This window comes from Thunnus thynnus, chromosome 2 (assembly GCF_963924715.1).
Source record: "Thunnus thynnus chromosome 2, fThuThy2.1, whole genome shotgun sequence".
Lineage (NCBI taxonomy): Eukaryota > Metazoa > Chordata > Actinopteri > Scombriformes > Scombridae > Thunnus > Thunnus thynnus.
This window is the reverse complement of record NC_089518.1, coordinates 24725135-24747611: the sequence shown is the minus strand read 5'-3', so window position 1 is coordinate 24747611 and position 22477 is coordinate 24725135. Positions and strand designations below refer to the sequence as shown.

The 22477-nt window shown below is 37.7% G+C and overlaps 1 protein-coding gene across 2 annotated transcripts; it reads right to left on the bottom strand.

Annotated features, from left to right (window-relative positions):
- Positions 1-247: 247 nt before the first annotated feature.
- me2 (malic enzyme 2, NAD(+)-dependent, mitochondrial) lies at positions 248-18622 on the bottom strand. 2 transcript variants are annotated; one of them, XM_067612312.1, is made up of 15 exons: positions 18461-18622; positions 14180-14334; positions 8915-9048; positions 8570-8719; positions 8290-8365; positions 7790-7951; positions 7464-7677; positions 6796-6893; positions 5463-5576; positions 5214-5325; positions 4889-5031; positions 4637-4739; positions 4447-4517; positions 3752-3850; positions 248-3355 (listed from the first exon to the last, which is right to left on the bottom strand). In XM_067612312.1, exons 2-15 carry the CDS (start codon positions 14291-14293, stop codon positions 3194-3196), a joined length of 1752 nt encoding a protein of 583 aa, XP_067468413.1. In that variant the 5' UTR covers positions 14294-14334; positions 18461-18622; the 3' UTR covers positions 248-3193. The 2 variants fall into 2 exon arrangements, with proteins under 2 accessions (XP_067468413.1, XP_067468424.1); XM_067612323.1 differs by lacking the exon at positions 18461-18622 and adding an exon at positions 15278-15405.
- Between the last annotated feature and the right edge of the window lie 3855 nt (positions 18623-22477).

Below are 22477 nucleotides of genomic sequence, written 5' to 3'. Positions count from 1 at the left end.
CTCATTTATAACTGGGATACCAATTTAGTAAACAGGAGCACAAAAAAACTCCCTATAACTTAACAGACACATTTCCTGTCTTTATACTGTTTAATTACATTTATCAGTCTAAATATGTGTCATATAAGATTTGTACTGGATTACATCAATTAACAAATAACAGTGATTATTCAACAGCAGAGAAAAAAAACTTCTGCTCTGAATGCTTTCTTCTGTCTCATAAAACAATAAAATCAGCAGACAAAGGTGCATGTGTAAACGTTTTTATTCTGCACTTTAATCAGCACGAAAGTATTATTCAGCAGTACAAACATGCTGCTCTCTGCATACAAACATAAGGCAATTCTACTGTGTAACAAAAATAAATTTTAGAAACACAGACACAAAGTACTTAGCACACTTATGGAGAAATATGGAGGAAATGTGGACACAGCAACAATAACATGAGCAAACCAAGCAACAATTTCTTATTTGATACAGTAAAAACTCTCACTGGGTGATTACAGTCAGTTACAACAACTGGATGAACGATTAATGGAGTTTAAAAAAAAACTCTCTAAATAGTTTCTTTAAGATAAAACTATTTTAAAAGTTATGAGTAGAAAACTTTGCCTTCAACATTATACAAATGTTGAAGGCAAAGTTGAAGCTGCACAGTTTATCAGGGCAAAAGCTGCACGTTGGATACTACACACTTTCGTTTTCGTACAATACACACTGACAGTAATTTGTATAATAGCAGTGCTTCTATGTTTTTCTTCAGCTCTGCCTGCAGCATTTTGTGAGCTCTACATCAAGGAGCATGGAGCAATTATGAACAGATATCAAATGTTGTGCAGGCACTTCAATGCAGGTGGTTAGAATCTCATTCAAACCTATCTGAGAATTAATGCATGACTGGAAAAAAAAAATCCTGGCAATACTGCCAATGCCCATGACATCAGTGTGTAAGGTAAATTTAAAGTAACCGTCTAACTTTTTAAGAGAGAGCGAGAAAAAAAACCATTTCATCAGTGGAGGTTGTGCGTTTGTGTTGAGTTTATGAGGTGAAAGTTACTCAATTCTCACATTTTACACCAAATTACAGTAGCCTGTTAGAACATGAAGCAAAAATAAAGATCTTATGGACATTCATGGCATGGTTAAAAAAAAAACAAACAAACAAAAAATGGCAGTAAATCAAACAGACATGGATGTGAAATATAACTGGAAAATAGTTAAGAGGATCTTTGACTTTAAGAAATGGATGTTATGACCTTGTGAAACTTATGTGCTGTAATGATCTCAATAATACAAAATAGAGAAATCTGCATTGATACTTCAGATGGTTCAGACTGACTTGTTAACATTACGTCTTGTTGTCATTACAACTATGTGTTGCTAGACACAATCTATCTGCTTGTAACCACCATTACCCTTTAGCATCAAGTGCGTTAATAATGTCAGTACAAATTGTTGAGACAATCGTCGTGTATGAGGATGAAAACCGTATTAAAATATCAAGATATCCATTTTAAGATGATTCTGCAATATAACTCAAATTTTGAATAGTCCAGTGTTAATTATGAGTCAACTTCTCATACTACCTTAACCCCTTTCGATTCCTAGATGAAAAATAAAAAAGATTAATCTGATTGTTATTATGAATAACTGAATAATATGAATAATTATGGAAGATTGGAACAGAGAATAGAAGCCGAGCCTGTAACTTTGATATCTGGTTGAATATGATCTAAGGAACAAGACTGACACACGAACCTACCAACACACATGGACGTACTTAACACAACTTTATAAATACTCTTTCAGCGGACAGTTTCCACAAAGGTGCATGTACAGTTAACAAAATATAATTCATGTCAAAAATAATGTTTATCCAATCATTTGATACGACACATTGTTTCTTTAAATATTCAGGGTATGGTTTATATTCAATTTGTAGTCACACTTAAGCAAAAGGGTTCATTTCTAGGGATGGATACTTCTACCACAACTCATTAAAAAGGAGTGTTGATGAATATACAGCACAATGGCAAAACATCTAAATACACCCTCCAAAAGTAAAATAAAATAAATTCAGAGAAATAAATACAGTATGACAAGGGCATTCGAACAAACAAAATGCCGGAGTGAATGTTTCTCAAGTGCTGTCTAGCTGCAAGATTCCTTCAATGTTTTTAGATATCATTTTCAATACGTTTCCCTTCATAAAATATCATTTTCCATTAAGAGATCTTAATGGTACTTCGTTTGTCCCCTGAGTTACACTGTTCCCTCTCTTTCTCTCCTAGTTTGCACAAAAAAGGCCGAACTCTGTAACCCTCTGCACCACTGCACCCTCTGATAACCACTTAAAAGATGTTTTCAGCCACCAGAGACCCACCTGATGTGAGAAAAGGCAATGTAGAAACCCATTTGGAAATGTGTGCATGAAGATTGATAGTAAGTGAATTGGTTATTTAATTAAAGAACTTTCATTTTCTAACAGAAGTTCTCTTTAGGAGTGCACAAGAAAACAAACATATTATTGGAGTTATCTTAACATTAAACATGGAGTGAAAAACTAACTCTTAAAATTGCATGTGTCCTACTGCCAGGTAAACTAAATGATTATAGACAATAACTCACATGAAGCAGAAGCCATAGAGTCATCTCTACTGTTACATACAATGTAAGTAATCTTACGTAATATTAAGTAATATTAAATTGTCTGAGTTTCTGCTCGCCAGAGTATACTGTATAGCAATCACATAGAATTTCTAGTAGTAATTTACTATTATATATTTCATTTTGATGCTGTTTTTGAGAGGACTGGGAACAGAGAACTATCATGTATCTAAAAAGGAAATCCCGATTTCTGCACTGTTGTTTTCAACCACCAGGTGGCCCTCCAGGTGCTGTGCGGGTTTACATGTGATGCAGAGGTGATACAGAGCTGCGATGTGAAGAGAAAAATTATAATTCCCATTCAAGTGCCACCTTCCACTCTCATCTTTTCACAGATCTTATAAAGACTGATCTAGTGCAAATGCACATGGCAGCAATTATGGGGCTAGTATTGCCTGTTTTCATGAGCTGATGTTTGCACTAAGATAACTATGGTCATTTTAGCGATTGTCACTAAGATTTAAGTGGAAAACAAAGGAAGAGAGTGACATTATGACTTGGGACATAGTGAGGGTTTGTTGTACTTCTACTTAGTTTTAGGACTGTAGCTGACACCTGGCCAGTCATAGGTGTCTGGCAGGAAGGAGTCATAGTTGGTGTTCCACACAGTTGCACGTACGAAGGCGTCTTTGTCCACAGGCTCAGGGTAGCGGAACGCCATACCTTTAGTATAGACATATTCCACCACCTATGGTAAGAAAGAGATTGTTTAGTATGGACTCACACTATGAAGCAGACGCAAACAGAGACAGCAGAACACAAATACTACAGAGAAAAAATGAATATTAATAAATAAGTAATAAATAAATAAACTGACTAAAAGTGGCCAAAACTGAACTGGCAGCAAAGTCGGGTCATCAAAGTTTCACCTAGAGAAGTTGTTGTAATGTTATAGCTTACTTAGTTTGTCAGGCTGTTGTGGAACAAGATTTGTCAAATAAGATAATGATAGAAGAGGCTGAATTTAGGCAGGAATAGTTAAGGTTCGGACTAGTATTAACAGGTTAATCAAAAACCGAATCATCCAATTAAAGTTGAGGCTTTCGGTTTTGCTTAGAAGAGATGTTATTATCTCCAGACTTGCCTTGACAGCCATCTGGAGCGAAACCTCTCTGATGTTGGAGAGAGGAGGGTAGAGTCTGCCTTCTTCAAGTTCTTTAACTGTCACCTGCTCCGCGAGGGTCTGAAGGGAGTAAAAATACTGTTAGGGCTAACGATGAACTTCTAGGGTCCATCACACACAAACAAAGAGACTACTGCTATTATTTTCCTACAGCATGTTTCTTTGTTGTTTGGCAGCCACACTAGTGTGAAATCATAAATATAATCTGTGCTTCAGAATGAGAAAAACATGACAAAAATAATAAGAAGAAATAAGAAAAGTGACAGAAATGACCGAACCACTACTACTATTATTACCACTATAATGACAGTGTCTTCATGCAAAAACGTTTCGATGTTGAAAAAACACTGCTGATAAGAAATTATATTGTGATTTTTGTGCCTTAGATTAATTTGCATTGTTATTGAGTCAAATGCAGCACAAAAGAACACAGATAGATAAAGTGCAAAGCAGGATCAGCCTTTTAAAATTCCTCATCTTGTTAGCTGTTATGGCAGAGTCTAGAAAGAGAAGGAACAAGGAGACATCGAAGGGTTAAAGTGGGTTTTTAGATGAGAGTCAGCAAAGAAAGTGCAGGACGGGGCGAGAGCGAGGCAAAGATGAGCTTCAGTAAGTGTAAAGAACAGATGGAGAAATACTTAGTGAGGACTTCAAACCTTGGCAGCCTCTAAGAATACAGTATCGCTGATGTGTCTCACTCCACTCAGGATCACAGCCAGGGCCACACCTGCAATGCACATAGAGCACATGTTTTACAGACTGCGTTATTTTTATCATCTAATGAGCTTTACCATAGTTAGACTACCGATGGTCATCATTTTGTTTCATTTTTCATTTTCTCTTCACCTGGGAAGATGTAAGCATTGTTCCCTTGTCCTGGAGTGTAGACACGACCGTCACTCAGAGTCACTGGACTAAATGGACTACCACTGGCAAAGAGACATCTACCCTATGGATCAAAAAACAAAGAGGAAGAGTGAAGAGGATAAAAAGAGGAATAATGATTTGACAGTACTTGAACTCTAAATGTTTAATTTACTAGTTATGCAAAAAGAAAGAGACATAAAGATACAACAGATAACAGAAAGAACTGTGTACATCAGTGAGTGTGTAGGCCTCCTCTGCTGTGCACTCTGCTTTATTGGTTGGGTTACTAAGGGCAAAGATGATTGGTCGTTCGTTCAGGGCTCCCATGGTCTTGATGACATCATGGGTGAACAGTCTTCCAGCTCCTGACACACCTGGAAGAGGTTACGAGAGACAGTAGTTGCAGAGTAATTGTAATCTATCATTACAGCTCTAGCAGAGAAGCAAACGTGTTAAACCACCAAAATGTAAATTTGCACTCTATAATGAGGGATAATGAGCATGACATTACAGCAAGTGAGATAAAAAATGTGAAAAAAGTTTGTTTTTTTTTTACCAATAATTGCTGTGGGTTTGATGGTTTTAACAGCATCTAGGAAGCTCTCTACATTGCCTGGACTGTCGTGAACAAATGCCTCCTGGTTGGTGTCCGTTTCCTGCGCTCGGTTCTGGAGACAAATGCAGTAAATCAATAACAATGTAGTAAAAAACCTCTGTTCACCAATTATACAGGATACCAGACAGGAAGCCACATAGACAAATCCTGTATGTTCTGGTCCTTCATGTCTGTGTCGCTCGCACTGACCTTTACTAGTAGCCCATATTTGTCAAACATCCAGATCCTGTCTTGAGCCTCAGCTTGGGTCATCCCTGTCTCCATCATAGCCATGACAATAAGGTTGGCAATACCAAGAGCAGCCTATGGAGAAAAGAAAATTGAATTTAATCTTAAAAATACTTACACAGTCTATGCATAGCAACTGAAACCCTCATTTACAAATAACAGGATGACTAAACAAATGCTCCGTATTTTTCCAGAAAAGTTCTCACCAATGTTGAACATAGTTTTGATTCTTTTAAAAGATGGGTTCACAATTTTTCAAATCTGTTTTAAAACAATGGTCAAAATTGAAATAGGCGTTTCTTGTCTTAATCATTCCTCCTGTTGATACTGGCAATGGGAATATCACTCCTTAATGCACTTACAGTGCAAGTAATGGGGGCCAAAAATCCACAAGCCTCCTTCTGTGCAAAACTGTATTTGAAAGTTTATCTGAGGCTGGTTAAGGTGCGTACCACATAACTGCAACGCCCATGGTTCGACTCCCAGAATTTGCATGTCATGGGACCCACATTTGCATGTCATACTCTTCTCTCTCCCCCTGTGCCTCTTGTCTCTCTCCACTGACTCAAATAAAGGCAAAAAGCCCGATAAATAATCTTAAAAAAGAAAAGTTTATCTGAAGCTAATGTGAAGCTTCAGTCGTCCAAATTAGTAAAATCAAGTAGATATCTTTTAACATTACAATTGTCATAGAATATAGCTATAGTATCAAAGTCCCTCTTTTTGTTACTATACTTCCACCGCAGCTCAACAGGGAAACACTGTCCAAGGAAACACAAAGAGGGAATTGGATGCTAAAAAGACTGTAAATGATGTAAATGTGGCAGATATCCACTTGATATTACTAACTCAGACTGATGAAGCTTCATATAAGCTTCAGATAAACTTTAAATGTATTTTTGCCCAAAATGAATGTTTGGACACATTGTGGATTTTGGCCCCCATCACTAACATTGAAAGTGCATTTGAAGGAGATCTTTTAATAGCCAATATGAACAGAAGGAATGATTACAACGAGGAAAACCTCTTTCAGTGTTCATATGGGTGCCTGACTTTTGTATTAAGACATACTTGAAAAATTGAGAACTTAAATCCTTTAAGTTTTTTAGTAATATGGGACCACTTTTTTCATCTGTATTGTCATCTGTGGTCAGCAGGGGGCAGTATGACTCTTACTGTGGTCCAGTTTTCTTATTTTGATAAATGGGATTTTCACATATCGAATTGGGAAGAAGAGAGAAAACAAACAAACAAAAAACAAGAGACCAGGACTGACTGATAAATATTAGCCTACCTCTCCAGCTCCCAGGAAAAGCACCCGGTGTTCAGTGATGGGCTTGCCAACAGCTCTCTGAGCTGCTAACAGACCAGCTAGGGCTACAGATGCAGTACCTAGAAACACACAACATTTAACAATGAAGTCTCTGCCTTGATGGCAACAATATTATACTTATTTGTATCCTTATTAGTGTAGGTAAGGTAGGATGAATACCAACAGAGAATTAAAACTTGACTGAGATTAGAAATTCATGCACTTTATTTTTGTCAGTGCTTGTTGTTTTATAATGTGTTTCAGCACCCAATTCTCAAATTATAGCTGTTCCATAAACTCACCACAGGTGAATTTGTATAATCGTCCCTGCTCGGAATTGCATTACCTTGCAGCAGAAATGCCACTTAAAGGTCACAACATGTTCACTGTAATAGATTATTCATTTAAAGGAAGTTTTTTGGACTCTGCCCGGAAGGTAGATAATCTAAAATCTTATTTAAAAGTGGCCTCCAACAATAAACTATTACATGGAAAGGTAATTTGTAGGAACTGTGTGTGGAATATTTAGGTGGTGCCATTCTCCTCCAAAAATGGCAGGTAATCACTGAGACAGAATCATGTGTGCAATATACGCATAATATAAGACAAAGTACAACTCCAAAGTGCTGTGTGAAGGGTTATATAAGAACCTTGGATATCGTCGTTGAAGGTGCAGTACTTCTCCCTGTACTTCCTGAGGAAGCGGAAGGCATTATGGTTCCCAAAGTCCTCAAACTGGATCAGTGTGTCCTGTCCGTACTTGTCAACCACAGCATCCATGAACTCATCAATCAGATCATCGTAGGCTTGAGAACGGTCTCGCTTCTGGTACAGGCCCATGTACAGTGGATCCTGGAGGAGAGTCTGGTTGGACAGCAAGAACAAACATGAAAAGGATGATAAGGTATCTTACTTTTCCTGAGGGATTTATAAACACATAAACAGTATACAGAGTGCATACACATAGCCTTCCTACCTCATTGTCTGTGCCAACATCTATCACCACGGGCAGACATCTCTCAGGTCTAATGCCAGCACAGGCGGTGTACAGGCAGAGCTTTCCGACAGGGATACCCATGCCGTAAACACCCAGGTCCCCTAATCCTAAAATACGCTCTCCATCAGTTACTACTACAGCCTACAGAGAGAGAGAAAAGAGGGTGGAGAAAGAAATACATCAGTCAGCAAAATTGCAGATTAGTATTTTAAAAGCACACAGCTAAGAGCAATTACTAAACAAAACCGTAGCTGGGTAAATGGGAGAGATGTGGACAGTAATGGGTCAATCGACGAGACTTCTCTAGACTCTGATTTACATTCATACTTCTATAGCCACAGGGTCCATAAGTAAATATATTCATGATTCACCTCTAAGATCCTCAGTCTGTGGGTTTTGGAGGGATGAATGAGGAGTCTTTTCTACACTGAGATTTTAGCTGAAAAGGTGTTACAGTGGTGCAGTGTTAGCGTACTCACTGCAACGTTAGTCTCCGGCCAGTTATCCAGGATAGAGCGGATGTGTCCTCTGTCCCGAATGGAGATGAACAAGCCTCTGGAGAGAAAAAGAAGATAGTTTTCTAATTTAAGGATCATGTTAGCATTATAGCTCAACTGACGCTGGATCTTTGAGGCAGATACTTATTTTTTTTACCATTAATACATAACGTAAACAAGCAATGTAAATCCTACATTAAGAGGCAGAGACAGTAGGCAAAAGTTCGTTGTAGTTGATTTTTGATATTCACAGCATCCTTACTTGGGTCTTCTAAAGATGTGTCCATACTGTGTACAGGCAAGGCCTACAGTGGGAGTGTAGACTATTGGCATCAATTCCTCTATGTCTTCCATCAGCACTCTATAGAAGAGCCTCTCATTTCTCTCCTGGATGCCCATCAGGTAGACGTACCTGTAAGGAAAACAACAGGAAGGAGAGAGGAGAAGTTACACAGTATAATTGAGTTGAGCAGGAATGGGGGAAAAAGAGGAAGGATGAGTAGGAAAACAAGAGGAAAACAATGAGTAAAATTATGAGGAGATCTTTAAATATCTAAAGTATTAATGACAAAACAAATACCCAGCTTTGAGCTAACTATGTCCTTACTTTTGTAGGGGATCACTGATTTTCTTAAGATTATTCTGGAAGCGCATGGCCTGAATGTCTTGCGTTTCCACTTTGGGAGGCAACAGACCATGTATCCCCAATATCTGTCGCTCCTGTAAAGAAAAGGCCATTCCCTGCGGAGAGAAAGAAGAGATGAGTGAGCATGGAGGGCCTGTTTGGATGTTACGTTTTCACAGGTTTAATACTGAATCCTAAACATTTCTTGTAGAGAGACTAGGGAGTCATCTGTTTATTCCACATATTGTCTAAATTAAATAATGGTGGTGGGTGCGTAGATATCTCTGCTTACAGGACGTGAAAAATCAAACCTTATGAGTAAAATACAAACTGTGGCAATAAAGTATTCACTCTATTGAAAGTTGGTCTCACAAATATTTTGACCTTGCTTTTGGGGTGCTTCTCATACTAGTGTTGTGTGCAGTACATGGACATCATTTCACATGTTTCTGACATAGATTCAAGTATTCGTACTGCTTTAACATTTTATACTTAGAATTATCAATATTCCTACTCAAAATAAAATATTCTGAATCACTGTACAAATTTTCAGAATCCCTGCTACAGAAAATGTTCACATTCTGTGATGTAATTTTGTCACTAGAGGGCACACTGCAATACTAATGAGCCTTTAGACCAGGTTGACCTATTGACTCTTAAAATGAGAAAATGTCAGCTGAGGAAAGTGAGGAGACCACATGAAAGCAATTTCTCAGGAGGGGGAAGGAAAGAAAGGAGGTAATAGAGGGGAGTCACCGCCAAGAAGCCAATAAAGAACACTGAAGGCAGAAACACCCTTTCTACGAAAGAGGGGATGAGGGAGGTGAGGGGTGTTTTCGTGTGTATGTGCATGGATGTGTATCTGGGGTTACGAGCTCAGCCCTGAAAGAAATATGGACGTAACACATGGAAGCCATAATGTCTGGGGCTGGAGAAGGGGCTGATTATGTTGTGAGAGCATTGAATGCTGGGGGCTCCCCTGGCAAAATGCTGAGTAATGCTGATAGAGCATTTCACTTCACTCGGCTCTAGTGCTCAATTCCTCTTAACATAATGCAACATGCTGCAAACCTCTGAAATGTGATTTTGATTGTAATCTTGACTTAAATGTTGAAATTGCGATTGAACAATTATTTGAAAACAGCATCTATTTTCATTATCGATTAATCTGCCATTACTTTAATCGATCAATTGTTTGGCCTCTAAAAATATCAGAAAATGGAGAAAAATGCCCCCCCACGATTCCCTAAAGCCCAAGGTGATATGCTCAGATGTCTTGTTATGTCTGACCAACAGACAAAAACCCAAACACCCAAAGAGACACAAACATACTAAGAATTAAAAGCGATAACAAACGTATTTTTGGTATTTTTGCTAGAAAAAAAAAAACTTTGACTAAAGGATTCTTTTTTTCAGCTCAACTAATCAGCATTCATTTTACGGGTTTTCAGTCATTCACAAAAAGCCTAATCTATAAACTGCAAAATGATGCAATTGCTGAAAAACTTTATTTATACTATAAATTTATACTGTTTGTTCATACGCATTTCTTAATGATATTTATTCCATCAAAACTACATTTCAAGGTGTACTTTTGACATGAAATAATTGATTTACATCATCTTTCATCAGATACATGTTTTAAAGTACCAGTGTGTAAGATTTAATGGCATCTAGCAGAATGAACTTGGCAGAACTGGAATATAATATTCACAAGTATGTTTTTGCCAAGTGTATAATCGAATGAAACTAATAATAGTTGTGTTTTCGTTACCTTAAAAGGAGCCCTTTATATCTACATAGGGAGCGGGTCCCCTTCCACAGAGCCCGCCACGTTGCACCGCCATTTTTCTACAGTAGCCCAGAATGAACAAACCAAACACTGGCTCTAGAGAGAGCCCTTTCTGTTTTTCATGAGTTTCGTGGCCACCATAGGTTCTCCTACACACTTGAAAGGGGAGGGAGAGGGGAGGGGTATTCAGTTTTTTGCAATCTGAAACCTCCCCGCTAGATGCCACTAAAATCTTACACACTGGTCCTTTAATGAAATTGTCCAAAACAGATCATTCATTATCTCACCAACAAATTTTACCAAGAAGAATTTGTTTTGAGGTTAGATGGTGTAAATGCAGTGTCTCACTAATAAATAACATTAGAAATTTGGTTTAGGCTGACTGACAGTGTGATAAACAATAAACAAGGTGTGATGAGTAATGTGAGTCATGACGAAGTGGTCTGCTAATGCAAGTCACATCTATTCTGGCCAGTATAAAAGTATCCCTATGAGTAACCAACACGCTGCTAATTTTTTTGTTGTTTTTTAATGACTTTTAACAAGAGAAATTCAAGAGTTTAACTTCCATCTAAATACAAATCGCAAGAGCTACAACGATTAGGCGCTTAATCAATTGACAGAAAATTAATCTGCAACTATTTTGATAATTGAATAATCGTTTTAGTCATTTATTAAACAAAATGCCAAAAATTTTCTGGTTGTAGCTTCTCAAATGTGAGGAATTGAGGCTTTTATGTCTCATACATGATAGAAAACTGAATTTCTTTGGATTTTTGGACTGCTGATTGGATAAAACAAGACATTTGATGACGTCACCATGCATGGGCCCTAAGAAATTATAACAGACATTTTTCACAATTTTCTGACATTTTATAGACAAAATGATTAATCTAGAAAATAAATCGGCAGATTAATCGATAATGTAAACAATTAGTTGCAGCCCTACAATGTCATAACCAGACAGCAATACTGCTCACAGAAGAAGAGTATGAAAAAAGCCTGTGGCCTCAAGTGTGAAAAAGCATTGGGAAAGAAGATTTGAGTTAGTTTTGAGCGGCAAAGCTAGGGTGAGTTTCTAAACTAGATCCAAACAGTTGTAATCAGGTGCAGTGGGCATGTACTGTAGTTGCTGTGTGTACTCCTAGGATCATCAGTTAGTTAGACAGGGAACAGTTTACATATAGGTTGGAATGTCTATATTTAGCACAACGTTTCTCGTCTAAGTTAAGCATAACCTGCATCGTGAGGTCATGTCTCTTCAAGCAGCTCCGACCTCATATTACAAATGTCATTAGTCCAGTATTTAAAAATCTGACAGGAAACCACTACTAGCAAGAAAAATTCACAGCATGAATCAACAATGTTAAATGCAAGGCACCAAACACTGTGATAGACGTCTGTAATGGGTTATAAATAGGTTTTAAAGAGCAACTTAACACCAGCTGAAAATCGTGTTTGTTTGGTCTCTTGAAGTCTCCACCGTACTGCAGTGTTGCAGAAAGAGCAGCACTGGTGGGTGCGGTTAGTGGTTAGTGAGTAGTAGCAAGTGAATGCCAAGGAAAGCAAAGTTTGTTTGTACAACACTTCCAAACACAAAAGCGGTTCAGAGTGCTTTACATGGGACAAAACACAGCATTTAAAAAGAAAATGAGAAGGAAAATAAAAAAAGTAGAATGACTTTAAATTTAAAAAAAAAGACACAAAATATTAAAAAACAAAAAATGTAAAGTTAAAAAGGACATTTTGATATTTTTGCAGTGCAGTAATAAACACCCTAAATTTAAAAAGAAACCACTGCAAATAGAAAGGTTGCTTGGTCAAGATTTAACACTTTTATGACTACATCCAACAGTAATGCTGGGTGCAGTCAGAAATCCAACATGAAACTTGAAATATTCAGCCAATGTTTTGCAGCTTTATATTTAGTTACTCTTTAACAGCTAATCATTTCTCTATCAAAACTGTCAGACTGTTCACATCCGAGCTTCAGGAAGGAAATGATGTTGGAAAGTGTCAGCAATTGTAGTGTAAGACAAAGTGCCTGGTTAAAAAAAATATTCATTTCCTCTAAATTAGTCGGGCAGCTGTGAAGAAATAGCAAAGCATGTTTTTAGTTTTAGTTACTCGTATGTTCATTGCTAACAATCCTGATTCCTGTATTTTAAAAAATGAGTTGAACACAGCTGATTTGAAAAGATTAAAATGACCTAGTTATTATTTCAACATCTTAAATACCTGAAATCCCCTTAAGATCTCCGTTTAAGTGTTGGAAGCTAGCCTGAGTCAGACAGCAGAGGAATATTAACAGTGGCCACTAGCCAGCTGATGAAAAACTTTTGGCTCTGATGCCATTGGCAAGTTTTTCTAGTTGTTCGGTACTATCAATCACTGGCCTAGGGATATGAGTAAAGCCGGTGTTAATACTTTCCGTGTCAGCGAGTATGCTAGTGTCCACGTGATATAAATTTCATCATCAGAAGGTGTATACGTAGGCTTTGTGCGGACATCCTCATACCATACCAGTTTGTTGTGACCGTACGTACTGCGCTACAATGCTGATCTACTGCACATGTGTGGAACACGTCCTCTAAGCAGACTTCAGAAAGTAGTATAAACGCGTCCGTGGTGACCACAGCTGTGTACATGTCCGCTTGGGAGTATATTAGGGGCTGATGCAGTTATTGCCTGCACTTTATAACACCACATTTTCATAACTGTAAAAACAACGCACACTGTTCTGTGTAATTTGTTTCAATGTGCTGGAGAGGACCAGGCTATACCAAAGGACTGAACAGTAGGCTTAATTTTTTTAAAGTTACATTTGGTAATTGTTACCTGTGAATGTTGGCTTAATCTAGTTCTTGTAAAATAATATTGGGAATCAACTAAAATGGCTAAACTGCTGAATTATTTGTGTTCCTACAGATATGTAGTCCAATGAAATGTCAGAACCTTCACGTCAATCTCTTTCTGTCACATTACAACACAGCTCTCTTGCTATTCTTATCCTGGGATATAAACAGAAATATTGTCAATTCCTTGGAGATAAAGGAGTGACAGCACTGGGAAAGGAGGGAAAAATTTAAGGAGGGAGGATGTAAGAAAAACTTAATCATTAACAGCCTAAACCTTGGTCAAAAGAACAACACTTTATATTCTATATAATCTAGTTATGAATTACAGTCAGTGTCCTCGTATTCAGTTCTCCATCATAACCAAATAATATTAAAAAATTCTGACATTCATCACAATTATTTTCCACCCTGGTACATAAAACACATATGCTAATTAACCTACTTCATAACAAGACATAATGGGCAAAGATCTCCAACAAATGGGCTGACATTGCTGCAAAACATATTCATAAAGCAGCCATCTGTTGGACTATCATGTTTCAAATGTTCTCACACACACACACACACACACACACAATTTAAAAGTGATCCACTCACTTTATTGGTGCGAGGGTTGAGCATGAGTGGCTTGCCCTTCTCTTTGGTGTGTGCCCATCTGCAAACAGAGACACAAGGCCGCAGGGATAAGGTTGTCCTCAACCTGGACAACATGTTGTACAGTAAACTGGTCTGGAAGGTGCACTGGTGAAAAGCTGTTGAGAAAGGAAAGAGACAAAACATTGACTAGTTTGGTGTTTTCAAGGTTGGGATAATTACAATGGATTCACAAGCCAGCTGTAGTGAGAGCTGTTCTATTGGGACTCTTTGCAAAAAAAGTGTATTTTTAGATTTTTTTTTACCTGTTTTTAATTCTAAAATGTTTCTGAGATACATAACCAACTCATATTCTATGAGTTTGGGGACATCATAACAAATGCTTATGGCCGTCTCTTACAGTTTGCTTGCCACAAGATTTAAAAAGATCAAAAATCCAAAATCCACTCATGTCAATTTGATGAAAATGAAACTATTCCTTGCTATCAACACGTTGTAATTTATTGCTTTGAGGTTAAGATACTCTTGGCCTCTGACAATCAAGACCTAAGACCTTAAGTGCACTGCTACCACAACCTTTACACTTGTGACATCATCAGCACCCTTATCGCACCTCGATATGACGTCAAGCTATAATCAGCGAAGACTGCCGGCCCACTGAACACACAGAAGCCTATAAATGCACTTGAAGTGCATGGACAGTTGAACACTCAAAGATTACAAACGCTGACAGCAGTGGACAGTCATTAATCTGGATGTGGACAGAAGCGATTTAGTGCGTGATCTGAAAACAAAGCTTTTAAAGATTGTCATAATCCTTGTCGCAATGAGCTCCACATGAAGAAACAAACTAAATCATGGTGACATCACAGACAGACAAGTAAGATGGGAAAAACAGGCAGATGGCGTGTATCACACTCTGGTGGCAAAACTCCCAAGAAATCACATGTGGAATATCACTTAAGTATCTGCATCTACAGAGCAAACCTGACGGAAAAAAAGTAAATAATTTCAAATATTCTGGGAGTGAAAAGGATACATAAAAATGTATATACAAAACCTAAAACGATACCACATCAACAATCATCACTGCATACTCACGTCACACGAGGGCCCCTACCCTTCTTTCAGCTTGCTGTTGGTGGCCTGGAATAGTATCATCATTGTAACTGGTATGTCATGCATGTGACCTGTGCTTCGCTGCTATATTGTGTTGTTCTGTGTTGTGGTGGGTGCAGAAAGAGGCCTGAAAAAGCTCCTCTGATATACCTTTGTAAGTTGTAGACAAAAAAAAAAAAATACAGCTTTGTTCCCTCTGTTGATAGTTATTGAGATTTAAAGAACAGCTTTAAATCACCACATATCGTAGATATACCATCATGCTATCTTACACTATAGATATTAATGTCTATAATACCACATTGTTCAAACATCACCGTGTTACAAAAAGAGCAAAGCAGACCACAAAGGATACACAGCCAAAGATAACTTCTCAACCCAAATACTAAGCTCACGTTTTCATCAACTTTATCATCTAGCTGACATTCTTTTGATAAAACAAGTGGTACGTTTTGCCTGATGACAAGATCTGACATAAAGGAACTGCAACTGGACCTGTAAGCACATTATGTGGGGAATAGAAACACAAGCAATGCCGAGTGCAGTTTCTATTTTAGTTCCTTGCAGGTTTGTGACGCAGGCTGGCAGAACTCTTAAAAGCAGTATTGCATTCAATTACAAGACATGCGGGTAAACTACGGTCAAATGCAGTCAGCTGTAAAAAACAAAAACACCAGTAGGGCTCTAAGTAGGCTAACCATTATTTTCTTATCATTTAATCTGCTGATTATTTTCCTGACCAACAGTTCAACACCCAAACCTGTTCAGTCTACTATAATGTAAAACATTTACAGAAGCATGAACCAACAAATAACTCCTCTGAATGATTTCGCAGCCTGGAACATTGTTCAGCTGAGCTCAGAGGGTGAAAGAACAAAGAGAACAAAGTCAGGAACAGTTAATGCGACAAACTGCGCTCATCTGCACTGCAAATACTTTCCTTCCTTCCTTCCCTCCTCCATTGCTGAAGACACTGTTCTTGCTTGTCCACCCATGTTATCATAGTAATAATCACCAACAGGAAACCACGAGATAGCATAAGTAGAGATAAGATAAGCAAGTGTCGTTAAGATAAAACAAAGATGCCACACACACGCTCGTACGCTACATAACAGTTGTCATGTCATGCTAGTGTAGCCGGGTTATAAATTGACCTTATAAATTCTTGGCAAACTGTGACAGTAACTTTCATTTGGCCTGGACTTGTTGTTCAGAAGCAATGTGTACTCATCATGTGCCTCTGCCTTTGAGCAGAATATCTGATTAAAGGAATTACAAGCATAGACAACCAGCTGGCCGGGTCTTGGCTTACAACTACATATCCAGGAAGCATTGCCTAGAAAGCAGAATTGAGCCTGTGTACGTGGCACATACAATACAATCAACATTTTAACTCTGTTGATTTGATTTGCAGAGGGGAAACAGCCTTGATGCAGCCTCTGTGAATTCCGGTCTTTTTTTATGCACACTGTAGTGTCCAAGACAATTTTCTGGTAATCCAGATCTACCTTCGGTTCCCATGTGTTTCTACAACATATAAAACCTCAACAGTTCAGTCTTTGATTCACTGGAAACCTCTCCTCATCCGAGGACTTCTATCTGCATGTCAACTCAAGGGAAACAAAACATGCCGAGATTGCTTGGATCGTACCTTTAGTGTCTGCCAAGTAGCAAAGTAATTCTGGCACAGAATCAGTAATGAGACAGCTTTGAATCAGTGTTGGAATAACTAGTGTGCATTCACTATCTGGACACTTTCCACAGCCCGAAGACGGTCTTCTTAATTGATACTAAAAACCCCATCCTGTAAAATCATTTAACGGTGTGGGTACACTACAATGAGTGAACTTTCTCTCATCATCAAATATACTTTCTCCTCATACTGTAAGTAATGCACCTGAAACCTGAAACCTAAACTTTTTTAATTTAATTTTATATTAGACCAAAGTTAAATTCTACAGACAAGGCAAACCGGACACATAGTACAATCTAATCTATGCAGACTATTGAGTCTGGCTACAACTTGCATTACTGAGTCTGGAAGACCTCCTAATATAAAGAATTTCTAAAATAATGACTGTATTGACTGAACTAGGCATAATTTAATAACCAAGGGTTTCACTCAGGAAATTACTTCACCAACTGAGAGCCAGCCTTTTATGTACTGTGCACCATGCATTCTATCTAAATCTGAGCAAGCCACCACACCCACACTCGTGTAACATTTTTATGGTCTTAGAAGTGTATTATACCAGGATCAGAGTGCACTGGTATAAATCAAAACTATCCTATGGAATTTCCACAATATTACAAAGTATTAGTATAATTATGTTACCTGAAATTGACAGACAGATAATTACAGTTATTACACACCTGGGTGTGACTTTGTTGACAGGTGTTATTATTCTCCTTCTCTCTAACACACACACTTGTTTCATCTTGTTGCTTCATAAGGAGCAGTGTCTGGAGCACAGAATTGTGTTTTTAAAACTGACATTTTCACTGATTTGTGTTAAGTTAAGACCCTTTCCTACCTTTTTAGCAATAGCATCTTTGTTGTTAGTAATGGATTGACAGAATAACCCTGCTGACAATGCTGTAAATGTAATAACCTCAGCGGAGATGGTGAAACCTTTGTGATCTCCTCATGTTTTCATTGTGCTTAATGTGTAACTGATAAAATGCACGCATGATTTACCCTCTCCCTGTTTCCACTTCAGTGGGGAAGTGGACAGAAGGGATGTTATTGTTAAACAGGAAAGTATACCAACTAAAAATGTTTACACATAAATTCAGACTGAATAGGAATGCCAAAAGCCGGCTACAGTGGCAGGCTAATAGGTTAGCTTAGCTGTCGCTCACAGACAGCAGCTAACAACTGCTACAAGCGTTTGGCTAGCTAAGAACTAAAACATAGCGGACGATGTCGTTATTTGAGCATCAGTTTCTGCAAACAACTTGATTACAAACTAGCGAACGGTCCCAATGTTTGTATAGGTTTGTTGAACTGACACGACACTCCAACACGCAACACTTTTTAGCCTGATGAGTTACAGACTGTCATTCATTCAGATCTCTCACTTCTTGCTAGTCCTTGGCTCAGAAACGGGAAGTTCTTCGACACAGACTTTCCATTTTTTTTTGAAGAATACCGACTCGGCTTACCTGCTCTTGAATCTTATAAGACTGCGGTTCTTTCCCTTGGACGGGTTACAGTTTATGAAGCATATTCTTCTTCTAACCGGACAACTGCTGTGATTTGACCGCTCAGTTTGTCCCCGGACAGCAGCTACAGATGCAGACTGTCGGTGAGGAGACTCATACAGTGTAGAAGAACTTGGCAGCTCATCCAATCACATGCGGGATTTCCTTTGCCGTAAATACTGAGACATGCGCATTGTTTTTCTCCCGGAGAAGCCAATCAGTCGTAATTACTGTAGAAGTGGGGTTTCTCCTTTTGAGTTGTATTTTCTAGCTTAATTAGTTGAATAAAACATTTTATATTTTGTCTGATGCTTTGTCAGTTGTTCTGGTCCTGAGAGAAACAAAATGTATTAAGCTGTATTTTTTAAGGTGGAATTAACAAATACACTTGAACCCCAACATTTTTGCAACACCACATATTATTGGGTGAGAGAGACTTTCCCCCCATAAGCTACATATTCAGATGTTGTTCCTGTTGTTTTGTCTCTGCAAAATAAGCAAAATAAATAAAACAGTACAGCACAAAACAGAGTGCAGCAAGAATATGCATTACTAGCTTAACAGTAAAGGGCATGAAGTTGGATTACCAACAGGACAAAGTAGGCAAATTCTCCAAAATGCCAGACCTCCAGGGTCCGTATGCAGTGCGCTCATTGGTTTGTAGCATTTAGATTTATTGCAATTTGTTTGACAATATGTACCAAAAAAGCACAATATCAACTCAAACAATAAGGGCATCTTGTCAGGGTGCCTGATGTCAAAATTTGAGATGGTGCATATTCTTAAATAAGTGTATAAACCCAATCCTAATGGGTTAATCCAGCTATGAATTTAGAAGTTCCCTTTAAAAAATCTGCCTCTTTGGTGATAACAGAAGCAGTTTGACCAGAATGATATCGACACAAGCTGAAACTTTTTAAAGAAGAATCAATCATGTGATATTTTATGATGAAGTTTTGTATGTGTTTTCCTGTTGAGTTGTGTGAATTTGCATAAAGACCATCTGGCAAACTTAGGCTATATGTTGTGGTATGTATGTGGCATTGGTCCATGTTATGTAGCCCTTACAAAAATAATCATCCTTAAACAAATAGGAAATACCCTTGAATAACTCATTTCTGCAATATATTTTTTTAAACATTCATCTTCAATTGGTCATAACGCCAAAACAATTTATAGAAAACATGATGTCAAATAATAGTTTTAGTATTGTTTTAATAATTTTTCAGCAAAAAGAAGCAAACAGAAACTGCAAAAAGAGATACTATCAATCAATACCAAGCATTTAAAAACCTCACAGCTTTTTCTGAAATGAAGCAGGATTACGAAAGAAAAAAGAGACCACAGAAATTATGACTGTTTCACAAAGTGACACATAATGAAAATAACAAAGTTTAAGGTATTTGAATAGTTGTTAAAGCCATGCAGTAAGGAGAGGATATGTTACATTCAGCAAGCTGGAAGCATTGAGATGCACTGAGGCACATTTTCCTCATTGCTTCACTCACTTAAAAGAATTAACTTCGGCTCAGTAACCACATGTTATATTTGTGTCATTCATAAATGATGTTATTGCTGGCTTAGGTTACCTGCAGAGAAAACTGTACAATGCAAAATGTGATCATTAGACCTGGATCAGTTAAAAACTAGATTCCTTTAATTAGTTTGACTGCGGCTGATATGCATTTCCATTATACATACATAAATGGCTCTGGATCAAAAAATGGACATTCAATTTTTGTTTACTCACACATTTCTGATGATTAGTTAGTCCAGCAACCTGGCCCCGGTACAGGTACCTTAGCAGTACATTACTGATTAAAATGAACACTGACAGTGGTACTACAGTGTTTTCTGAGGAAAATCATCATTCCTAAATGTGCTAGTGGGTTTTAATGTGCTTCATGTAAATATAAAAGAATGCACCTGGCTTTGCTGTCTCATAGGTTGTACTGTTAGCAATTCACACATTGAGTTTACAGTATGTATGGCTCGATCCTTAAGAAGTCATACTACGTTGTGCGAGTGATGATTTGCTCACAACCTGTTTATGTTGGCTACAGTGTGTATAAGAGCTGAAGATATTACAGAGCTCAACCTTTTTAGAGCAATATTATGTGTGCATTAACATTTAACTGCCAAAAGCATTAGCACACATTAAACAGTTAATTTTTCAGCCTTAAACTTTCCAACTGTGGTACAGCAGAGAAAGAAGATACAGTTGCTACATTGTGGGATGGTGAATTTCATCCTGTCAACTGCTGCCACACTAGAGCCACCCTAGTTTTTTTGACTGTAGATTGAGAATTAAAAAGAATATGTAAGGGAGCACGAAATAATTAAGTTATGTATATCAGATACTGGAGTAAAAGATGGTAATGGTAATGTAGCTGTGCTGGCAGTGTTTCTTATACATCTCAAGGCTCCAGTCCTCCCTTGCCAGACCTGTCTGTGTGTACAGCCACGTTAGCTTTACATTTTAAACAGTGAAACCAGGTTTCTAGGTTCTTTTTGGTTCAAACTCAGCACAATATTTTAATGCCATCTACATGTGTTCACACTCGCTTCTTAGCTCGATAACTGAAGTCAAATGCACTTGATTTGGAAAGTACGAGGCACAAGCCAATACTCTTCATCTGACGTTAATTCACATCTCACTGTATGGGGAGACATCAGATGCCAAAATAAACAACATTCTGAGTATCTACTGTCTAACACTCTGGATAGAAAAGTATTTCAAAATATATGTTTGGTTTATTTTCTATTCCATATATATATATATATATATATATATATATATATATATATGTATATATATATATATATATATGTGGTTACTGGGTTACCGGTTACTATATCATTGAATCAGAATTTATTTCCTATAAAGATTGTAAATGATCTAGATTCTTCAAAATATAGGCTACTGTTGATTGCATTACAGCTTTCTGTGGGTAACAAGTGATCAAAATGGAGACAGATATCTGGCTGTCTACTACAGAGAGAATAGTATCATCAAAGAGACGGTGAGTGTACAGCAGATGATGACCTTGTTTGGTGCATCAGGCAGACAGAATATGAACTCACTGAACCGTCTGTGAAAACTGTTAACCATCTAACTACAGCAACGCTTGCCAATTAATCATAAATTGTCATACAGCATAACACATTTAAACAAAATATAACTCCGTCCAAATGAACATAGGATTGTGCTCTAGTATTCAACAAATAACACAATCATCTTTCGAACACAAGAATAACAGTAACAACAGTCGTAAGAAATATACTATAGAATTAAATATGACAACTGTTGTACATTTTATACAAGTTTACAAGGCATGTTGCAGTGACAGAGCTCTTTCAGTTACTTTGGGGAGGTTAAAACAGCAACAAATAGTGTTAACGTCCTTATGATTCATCATGTAGCATAATTTGACTGATTATTTCTCAGTTAATACATTCAGAGAAACTTGACAAAAGCATGTCCTGTGTCACCGTCATTATTTGGTGAACATCACGTTTGGAAGACATTTGGGGAAAAAAAAATACTGACTGACAGCAAAAACAGAGCTGAAGCAAACCCACCGTTATCCAGTACACAGTCTCCTCAACTATTGTTATCAAACTGACTGCTCCCTCTCAGTCGTTTGCAGAACAAAAAGTCAAAGTTTGACCAATCTTTCACTTCTTGACATACAACAGCAAACCATAAACATCACAATCATTAACTAGCAGAATATTTCCAAATATTGTCATATTTGCAATGCTAAGCATGGTTATTTTCGTTTTAACCAAATGCTTCTTGACTTCTTATTGCCTGAGAGCACCTCTTTACAAAGCAGCAGGATTGCTTGTTTAAGTGAGGTTTTTAGTCACAGCGAGTAGCGTGTCATTGCAATAGTACCAAGCAGACAACAGCTGCTAAGACTAAGGTCTAATGATTAAGCAGCATATTCAACCATGGACACCCCTCACTATGTA

What these genes read in the sequence shown, in the direction of transcription:
- me2 (XM_067612312.1), bottom strand. Translation starts at nt 14,293, where the DNA reads ATGTTGTCCAGGTTGAGGACAACCTTATCCCTGCGGCCTTGTGTCTCT. An exon ending in AATATGGGCTACTAGTAAAG is followed by an intron (nt 5,326 to 5,462) that starts GTCAGTGCGAGC and finishes ATTTGTCTCCAG; the next exon opens with AACCGAGCGCAGGAAACGGA. An exon ending in CAAACCCACAGCAATTATTG is followed by an intron (nt 5,032 to 5,213) that starts GTAAAAAAAAAA and finishes AACCTCTTCCAG; the next exon opens with GTGTGTCAGGAGCTGGAAGA.